At 34.6% G+C, this 9833-nt stretch overlaps 1 protein-coding gene across 1 annotated transcript in view; it reads left to right on the top strand.

Annotated features, from left to right (window-relative positions):
- Positions 1-2279: 2279 nt before the first annotated feature.
- The window catches only part of LOC137657465 (uncharacterized), a 15803-nt gene continuing 8249 nt past the window's right edge, over positions 2280-9833 (top strand). The window contains exons 1-2 of the mRNA XM_068391804.1: positions 2280-2505; positions 7606-7678. Of these exons, the coding sequence (XP_068247905.1) occupies positions 2280-2505; positions 7606-7678 (299 nt within the window). The remainder of the gene's footprint in view (positions 2506-7605; positions 7679-9833) is intronic.

Here is a 9833-nt window from a genome sequence, read left to right as displayed (position 1 = left end):
TATGCAATATGTAACGTTACCAATGATATTAGTTCAAATGTGTGTACATATTGGTAATAATAATAATAATAATAATAATAATAATAATAATAATAATAATAATAATAATGATAATTGTTATTATTATTTTTTTTATCATTATACATGAATGAATTAATGAGCATATGGGAATGATGTACAACATACATTCATGTTGTAGATTAAACATGCCTGATTAATGGGACACTTGCACCTGTCTGGATTTGCATATCCTTTCGATGTTAGGGGAGACACTAAACAGGCATACTCTCATTTCTCTTCAACACTCAGCAATCCAGACCTCTTCTTAGTTTTTATGTTTGTGAGTGTTGAAAATCCTAGTACACACAGATATGAGGTCGGGAACTGGAGCAATATTTTCTGGGCTTTTATGGCTATATGAGGGTGTTCCTTTCCAATTTTTATTCAAAAGGTTTCTAGTGACATATCCAAGTACTCCAGTTTTAGTGTGCGGTCACTATGGATGCTAATTATTTCATCTTCTTCGAGGATACTAAGATGTGGCTTGCTTGAGGGATCATGGATGAAAAGATTTCTTACCCAATCATATTGATCAGGAGATATATTAGGGAAATATTTTTCAATATTCAATTCTAGAATTTCAAGGTGCTCCTTGATAAGTGGAATGATGTCTGTATATTTAGTTTCAGCAGTCTTTTGAAACATATCGGCATTGCCATCACTCACCCTATCCTTCCAAACCCTTATTTTCTCCAGTAAGCCCTTTATTTTGTCAGATGATGTTAATATATTCTCATTTTTCCCTTGCATACCAGTATTAACCTTGTTTAAATGTTCAAATATATCCGCCAGGTAGCATGACTTTGCGCTCCAAATTTCAGCAGCCAGTAGTTCAAAAAATTCAGTTTTTTCCTGAAGAGTAAAGAAAACTATCATTTCCTGACGCAGTTCATGTACTCTCGACAACACTTTGCCTCTTGATAGCCACCTGACCTCTGTATGGAGGAGAAAGCCTTTGTGGGCAGATCCCATTTCTTCACAGAGAATAGAAAAAAGTCTTGTCTACTTTGGTCTGCTTTTTATGAAGTTTACCATCTTTACAACACTTTCAAGCACAAGCTTTAATTCATATCCAAGTGTCTTTGCAATAAGATTTTCATGATGTAAGAAACAATGTGTTGTAATCATGTGTGGGTTTTCCTTCTGTGCTAATGACACGAAACCTTTAACTGATCCTATCGTAGATGGACAACCATCTGCGAAAATTCCCACACATAATTTCCATGTCATTCCCATTTCTTTCAAATATTCTGCTACTGAGGAGAAGATGTCATGTCCTGAAGTTTACACAAGTTCTCTGCAGCACAAAATTGTTCAGTTATTTTATTACCTCCAATATCAGTTGACTCGTCTGCTTGCAGAGCAAACATTTTATGCATATATATATATATATATATATATATATATATATATATATATATATATATATGTATATATATATATAAATATATATATATATACTTATACATACATATATATACTGTATATATATATATATATATATATATATATATATATACTGTATATATATATATATATATATATATATATAAATATATATATATATATATATATATATATATATATATATATATATAAATATATACAGTATATATATATATATATTGTATATATATATATATATATATATATATATATATATATATATATATATATATATAACCCAGCCACTGAGGGGAGCAAGCCAGCCTCAACTTGGTGCTGGTCCCAAGCCCGGGTAAATGGGGAGGGATGGCAGCAGGAAAGGCATCCGGCCATGAAATATTAGCCAAAACAACTATGGTCAGTGAGTATGGTCAGAATGAAATTAATGTTAGGGCGTTCCCCTTAAGCGACACGTTGGGACCTCGCCTGATCCCTCCGAAAAATTGGCAAGGGCTACCCAGTCATGGGCAGGCTGGGTTAAAGAGGCAAGCTCAGAGGAACATATCTGAGGAGAGGATAAGAGTAGCAACTCTGAATGTGGGGACAATGACTGGAAAAGGGCGGGAGCTGGTTGACCTCATGGAGAGAAGGAAGATTGGAGTGCTGTGTGTGCAGGAGACCAGTAGGAAGGGAAATAACGCTAGAGAACTAGGCGAAGGTTGTAGATTATATTACAATGGAGCAAATATGGAAGGAAGAAATGGAGTAGGAATAATATTATTGAAAGAGTTGAAGGAAAATTTGATTGAGGTGAATAGAAAAATGACAGAATTATGAGTTTAAAGCTAGGACTTGGAGCAACAATAGCCAATGTGGTGTGTGCCTATGCCCCGCAAACTGGATGTACAAAGGAGGAAAAGGATACATTCTGGGAGGAGATAAACCAGGAGCTTGGAATAATTCCTTCAAGGGAAAGGGTAATTATAGGAGGATATCTGAACGGCCACCTGAAAATTAGTAAGGAAGGGATAGGGAGAGTGGATGGAGGTTTGGGTATGGGTGAGAGAAATGAGGGGGGAGAAAGAGTGATTGATTTTTTATTGGCTTTTGACCTAGCAATGATCAACACCTTCTTTGAGAAGAAGATTAACAGACTGATTACTTACAGTAGTGGTGGCAGGGAGAGCCAGATAGATTTGCTGCTGTGTAAGAGAGACCATCTGAAGGAAGTTAGAAATTGCAAGGTGAAAAATGGGAAGAGTGTAGCAGCACAACACAGGTTAGTGGTAATTGATTGCAGACTAAAGAATTGTACGAGAAATAAAAAGACGAGAATGGAGCCAAAGATTAGGTGGTGGAAATTGAAAGAGGAAGAACTGAGAGTCTTGTTCAAGGAAAGAGTGCTGGAAGCAGTAAGGTTATTCTAAGGATCGGTGAGGAAGTACTGAGAAAGTCATCAGGAAGAAGACCCCCAAATGATAAAGAATCGTAGGTGGTGCAATGATGAGGTGTAAGAACGGGTAAAAAACAAGAAAGAAGCCAAAGAAGGCAGATCTATCTGGACAAGAGCAGGATAAAGAAAACTATAAACACGCAAAGAGAGAAGCAAGAAGAGCAGTAGCAAAGGCAAAGGCAGAGACATTAAATGAAGTCTATAAAGAGATGGAAACACCAGAAGGAGAAAAGAAAATATTACGAATTGCTAAGGCCCGATATGCTGCATCTAAAGACCTGACACAAATAAGGTAAATAAAAGATAGCAATGGTATAGTTCTAGCAGAAGAGAATGAAATTAAAAGAAGGTGGGAAACTTATTTTGAAGGACTATTGAATGAGGAAAACCCAAGAACAGTATTTGAAAATGGACTCCCAAACGAGACAGTTACCATAGGAATAACCAAAAGAGAAGTAGAACAAGCAGTAAAGAAGATGAAAAATAGTAAAGCTGCAGGACCGGATAATATCCCAGTAGAGGTATGGAAGAGTCTTGGAGAGGAAGGCATAGATATCTTGTGGGACCTGACGCAAAAGATCTTCAATCAGGAAAAGATGCCAGAGGAATGGAGAAGAAGCCTAATCATTCCCATCTATAAGTGGAAGGGAGACATCCAGGAATGTGGCAACTACAGAGGCATAAAGCTGATATGCCATACTATGAAGATATGGGAGAAGATCATTGAGAAGAGACTCAGAGATTAAACAACAATTGGTGAGGAACAATTTGGATTCATGCCTGAAAGAGGGGCTGTAGAAGCAATATTTGCTTTGAGGCAGACGATAGAAAAAAAATTGGGAGAAACAGAAAGGATTACATATGGTCTTTATTGATATGGAGAAGGCATACGATCAAGTACCATGTCAGAAGCTATGGAGATGTATGAGAGAAAAGGGAGTCCCTGAGAAATATGTAAGAATCACTCAAGATATGTATGAAAGGGCAGAAGCAAATGTTAAGAGCAGTATAGGCTTAACAGAAAGTTTCCCAGTAAATATGGGACTACATCAGGGGTCTGCATTGAGCCCTTACCTATTTGATCTAGTCATGGATGTAGTAACACAAGGTATTAGAGATCAGTCTCCTTGGTGTATGCTTTTTGCTGACGATGTTATACTGTGTAGCACTAGGCGAGAGGTAGTAATCCAGTCGGGACATCTGATCATGCCTTGATTTCATTAGTAGTTAAGACTGAGCAGCCTGTCCTTGATATATCATACTCTTGTAAATTTTATATGAAATCCCAAGAAGACTGGAATGGGATTTTGCATGATCTTTTGTGCTTGAATTGGTCACAATTACATAGTAGTGTAGATCCTGTTGTCCTTTTGAATGAGAATCTAGTCAGCATAATTGATAGGCGTATCCGAGTGAAGGACAAAACGTGGTTCAATGATGATTGTAGACGTGCTTATTTGGAGAAGCAGGAGGCCTATCACCTTTGGAAGGGTAACAGAACAGATTTGACCTGGAACAACTATACTCAGCTTCGAGCTTTTGCTCAGAGTTTTTATGCCTCAACTGAAAAGGAATACAATTTAACCATAAAAGAAACCCTTTCCGGTACAACTCAGGAACATAAATGGTGGTCTACCCTTAAATCTGCACTCTTTGGTATAGATGCAACAGTTCCTCCTTTACTTAAACTAGATGGCTCAGTTACTTATTGTCCAAAGGAAAAGACAACCCTTTTAGCTGATATTTTTGACAGCAAGCAGAGTAATGAAAAGCTTGAACTTCTTCATGCCTGTTTTCCTGAGGCTAAACTAACTAGTTTAGCTTTTCAATCTCGTGAGATTAAAGCTCTGTTGATGGACCTTGATGCTTATGGAGGTGTAGACCCAAATAGTATTTTTCCTTTGTTTTTTATAAAGACAGCAGATTTCTTAACTCTAAAGTTATCTGTTATTTTGTGCGAGTTAGCAAGAAGAGGAGCTTTTAGCACTTGTTGGAGAATTGTTAATATTACTCCTCTATGTAAATGTGTTCGTGGTAGCTCAAGTCCCACTAATTACTGCCCAATTTCCATAACTCCAATATTATCTAAAGTTTTTGAACGTCTTCTTGCAAAACGTCTTAATAGGTTTGCTGAAGGTAATCACCTACTCTCTAGTTTGCAATTTGGTTTTTGTAAAGGCCTTGAAGCATGTGAAGCCCTTGTTACAATCTCCAATGCTGTACAGAAATCCCTTGATTGTGGTCAGGAAGTTCGTATGATTGGCCTTGAATTTAGTGCTGCCTTTGACTGTGTTAATCATGAGGCCCTTGATTTCAAACTGAAACAGTTGGGAGTGGGTGGGTCGTTTCTTAGCATTATTATTGATTTTTTAAGTAATAGATCTCAAAGAGTTGTTGTTGATAGGCACCATAGTGAGTATAGGAATGTGATATCCGGTGTTCCACAGGGTAATGTTCTTGGCCCATTACTTTTCATACTATATACACATGACATGTGGTTTGGCCTAGAAAACAAGCTTGTTGCATATGCAGATGATGCTACTCTCTTTGCATCAATTCCTTCCCCTGAATGTAGATCTGGGGTTGGTGAATCCCTTAATAGAGATTTAGCTAAAATTAGTGCATGGTGCAAATTATGGGGTATGAAGTTGAATCCTAACAAAACTCAAAGTATGATTGTAAGTAGGTCAAGGACGGTGGCTCCTCAACATCCGGATCTCAGTATTGATAATGTTTCTTTAAATCTTTATGACTCTTTTAAAATTTTAGATGTGATTCTCGACAGCGAATTTACTTTTGAGAAACATATTAGGTCTGTGTCTTCTTCAATTGCACAAAAAATTGGCTTATTGAGAAAGTCTTACAAGATTTTCGGAGATCAATCTATTCTGAAGAAGTGTTTTAATTCTTTAATTTTACCTTGTTTTGAGTATTGTTCTCCTGTCTGGTGTTCAGCTGTTGATTCTCATCTTAATTTGTTGGACAGAAACTTACGGTATATTAAATTTCTTATTCCTGATCTGGATATTAATCTTTGGCACCGCCGTTCAATTAGTTCATTGTGCATGTTGCATAAGATTTTTCATAACTCTGACCATCCTTTACATTCAGATCTCCCTGGACAATTCTGTCCTGTTCGTAATACTAGGCAGGCAGTTAATTCTAATAGCAAGGCCTTCTCCATCATGAGGCTCAATACTACACAGTATTCTAGAAGTTTTATTCCAGCTGTTACCAAGTTGTGGAATGATCTTCCTAATCGGGTAGGTGAATCAGTAGAACTTCAAAAGTTCAAAGTTGGAGCTAATGTTTTTATGTTGACCAGGCTGACATGAGTCTTTTTATTGTTTATATATGACTTATCTGTTTTTGACGTTAATAGTTTATATAGGACATATTTGTTTTGACGCTGTTACTGATTTGATATATTGTTAATGTATTCTCATCATTTATTAATTTCCTTATTTCCTTTCCTCACCGGGCTATTTTTCCCTGTTGGAGCCCTTGGGCTTATAGCATCTTGCTCTTCCAACTAGGGTTGTAGCTTGGCTAGTCATAATAATAATAATAATAATAATAATAACTGGAGGAGCGGAGAAGAGAAATGGAAAATAGGGGATTGAAGATCAGCAGGAAAAATACAGAGTATTTGAGATTGAAAAATGGCGAGAATGGGGAAGTTAGTTTACAAGGAGAGAGATTGAAAAGAATTGAAAATTTCAGGTATTTAGGATCAACATTTGCAGAGGATGGTAATCTGGGGGCAGAAATAAACCACAGAATACAAGCAGGATGGAAGAATTGGAAAAAAAGTGTGTGGATAATTACTATGCGACAGGAAAATAGGGGTTAAGTTGAAAGGTAAAGTACATAGGACAGTTGTAAGACCGGCAATGATGTATGGAGCGGAGATGTGAGCAATAAAGAAGACAGAAGAGAAGAAGATGGATGTTGGCAAAGATGAGAATATTGAGGTGGATGTGTGGGGTGACAAGAAGAGATATGATACGGAATGAGGTAATTAGGGGTACCACAAGAGTTAGAAAACTATCAGATAAGATCTAAGAAAGTAGACTGAGGTGGCATGGTCATATCATGAGAAGAGATGAACAGTATATTGGGAGGTGAGTGATGGAAATGAAGGTACAGGGAACGAGAAGGAGAGGGAGACCAAAGTGAAGGTGGGTGGACTGTACCAAGGATGACCTTCGATCAAAGCGATTAACCGGTGATGAGGTGTAGGATAGAGGTAGATGGAGAAAGCTGGCCATAAACATCGACCCTACATAGAAGTGGGAAAAGATGTAAACAAAAAAGAAGAAGATATATATATATATATATATATATATATATATATATATATATATATATATATATGTATATAGTTGATAGTTGGGTTCCTCTCGGGAATCGGAATTCAAGTAGAAATAAAATGGTCAATGCTGCTATCATCTTCTTTATTTGGCAGCTTTCGACATAACTTCTCTCATCTTTAGCCTATTTGCAATTATCTTTATGTACAATTAATAAAATTTAATAAGAATCATAATAAGTACATAGTCAGGTAGCTATACTTCCAAGAACTACCCAACTAGCTCTAAAATCTAATCAATCAATGAACATAAAACCATATAAAAGACTTATTACACATATAACTATATAACTATATACAAGACTCAATAAATAATATACCTAGTCACCCGCAGGAGACGATGACTACCCATCCATAGCAGCAACCAACAGACCATACGGATCAATGGGTCATCGGCAACGGAACAGGTAAGTCCTCATTCAAGCTGGGTTTAACATACATACATATATATATATATATATATATATATATATATATATATATATATACATATACATATATACATATATATATATATATATATATATATATATATATATATATACATATATACATATACTGTATATATATATATATATATATATATATATATATATATATATATGTATACATCGATATATATGCATATACTTATATATATGTATATAAATACATATAAATAAATATATATGTATATATACATACATATATATATATATATATATATATATATATATATACATATCAGTCTATATCTTTACGTGTGTATGTGCATTTATTTATTTCAGTGTAGATGGTTCATGGGTATGGCAACAGGACATGATTCACTAAATTCCAGGACATAATGAAGTAGTACTAACATGAGTACGTGTAAAAGGTGATATATATGTATATATGTATATATGTATATATATATATATATATATATATATATATATATATATATATATATATATAATTTTATGATGACTCCCGGGTCTGGGCACCAAAAGTATATTATACTATGACTCCTGGGTCTGGGGATAAAACATTTAACATTATATATGTATTATGGCTAGCGAGTCAAATAACCTCTTGAATTCCAAACTTACCTGTTTGCTTTTAGATTAAATCTGTTACACCTGGAAATATTAATACTTGACATCTGAGACAGTAATATAACTCCCTGACAGCAATATATATAACGCTAAATGCCCAAAGGTCTCTTAAGTACACTAAAAAAAAAAAAAAACTGCGTAAGTATTCTTAAGAATTATTCAAACACACCTTTACTACGATTCTTTAACTGGATACGAGCAAATCCTAATTCAAACCCTGGTGATTGGAATAATACACTCTTTATAAAAATAGATATATTCTATATAAATTATAACACTTTGAAAGAATTTACATAAGAACAAAATAAATCACTCAAAATATTAAGTCTTAACAAAGCTTAGATTAAGAAAAAAATGATACAATCTGAAAATTATATAATTGCTGGATTTGAAATATTATATCTGAATATACCTTAGACTAAGACAAAAGAAATAATACTTATAAAAATTAAACAATCACTTGTTTCACTTGAAATTAAATCTGAATACAATATTTAAGTTTGTTACTTGATGAAAATAGATAACCATATCACGATAAAAATACCTATCTCATTACAGGGCCAGTTCCAAAGGCTCTAAGAGAATTTTTATGAATACTCACTGTGTTTATAAAAACCCATCACACCAAAACTTTAATATGTCGCTGAACACTTTCAAAACAATACACTGAGAGGCGTATGAGAGAGAGAGGGGGAGATGACTATGACTTAAGGCTGGGATTCTTTATCTGATCAATCCTGGTCACATTTGTATAAAACTTAGCTACTTCCAGAATATTTTACTACTTCTGGTAGCGTGGGGGAATGGCCTAACAGTGACGCCAGAGTTACCAAATATTGCTCTCTCCATGTACTCATATAACCCGAGATGGCTCTCTTACTAAGTTAGCTCCGCCCACCATTTGTCCCTGAAAAAAAAAAGATAAGATCTATCACAAGGTTTTTCCGGAAAAACACAAACCAAATGGCACAATATAAGAAGAATTGTGTCTTTTCTCACAAACAAGATGCAATACCTCATAAAAATATATATAAAAAAAAATTACATAAGCCCTTGTTACTATCTTGTATGGTCACATAACACTCTCAAACCGATTACGTAAGACCTTGTAACAAAATTACGTGAAATAAAAAAGTTAATTCTCAAAAATAACGTAAATTTACAAATACTGACTTGAATGAAGAATAAAATGAAATTAATGACGAAAATCTTACGTAAATTACATAATAAACTCAAATCTATATGAGAGGAACTCATCCTAGGGGCTGGCTATTCATCTCTTCAATGGACAAATGAAATATATAAATAAATCTTGAATAAACTAATGTAATTACACTAGACCAGATTCGTAAGTATATATATTATTATTATTAGTACTATCCAAGCTACAACCCTAGTTGGAAAAGCAAGATGCTATAAGCCCAGGGGCTCCAACAGGGAAAAATAGCTAACTGTATATATATATATATATATATATATATATATA

This window comes from Palaemon carinicauda, chromosome 18 (assembly GCF_036898095.1).
Source record: "Palaemon carinicauda isolate YSFRI2023 chromosome 18, ASM3689809v2, whole genome shotgun sequence".
Classification (NCBI taxonomy): domain Eukaryota; kingdom Metazoa; phylum Arthropoda; class Malacostraca; order Decapoda; family Palaemonidae; genus Palaemon; species Palaemon carinicauda.
Note: the sequence above shows the minus strand (reverse complement) of the source record. Positions and strands in the feature narration are given on the sequence as shown.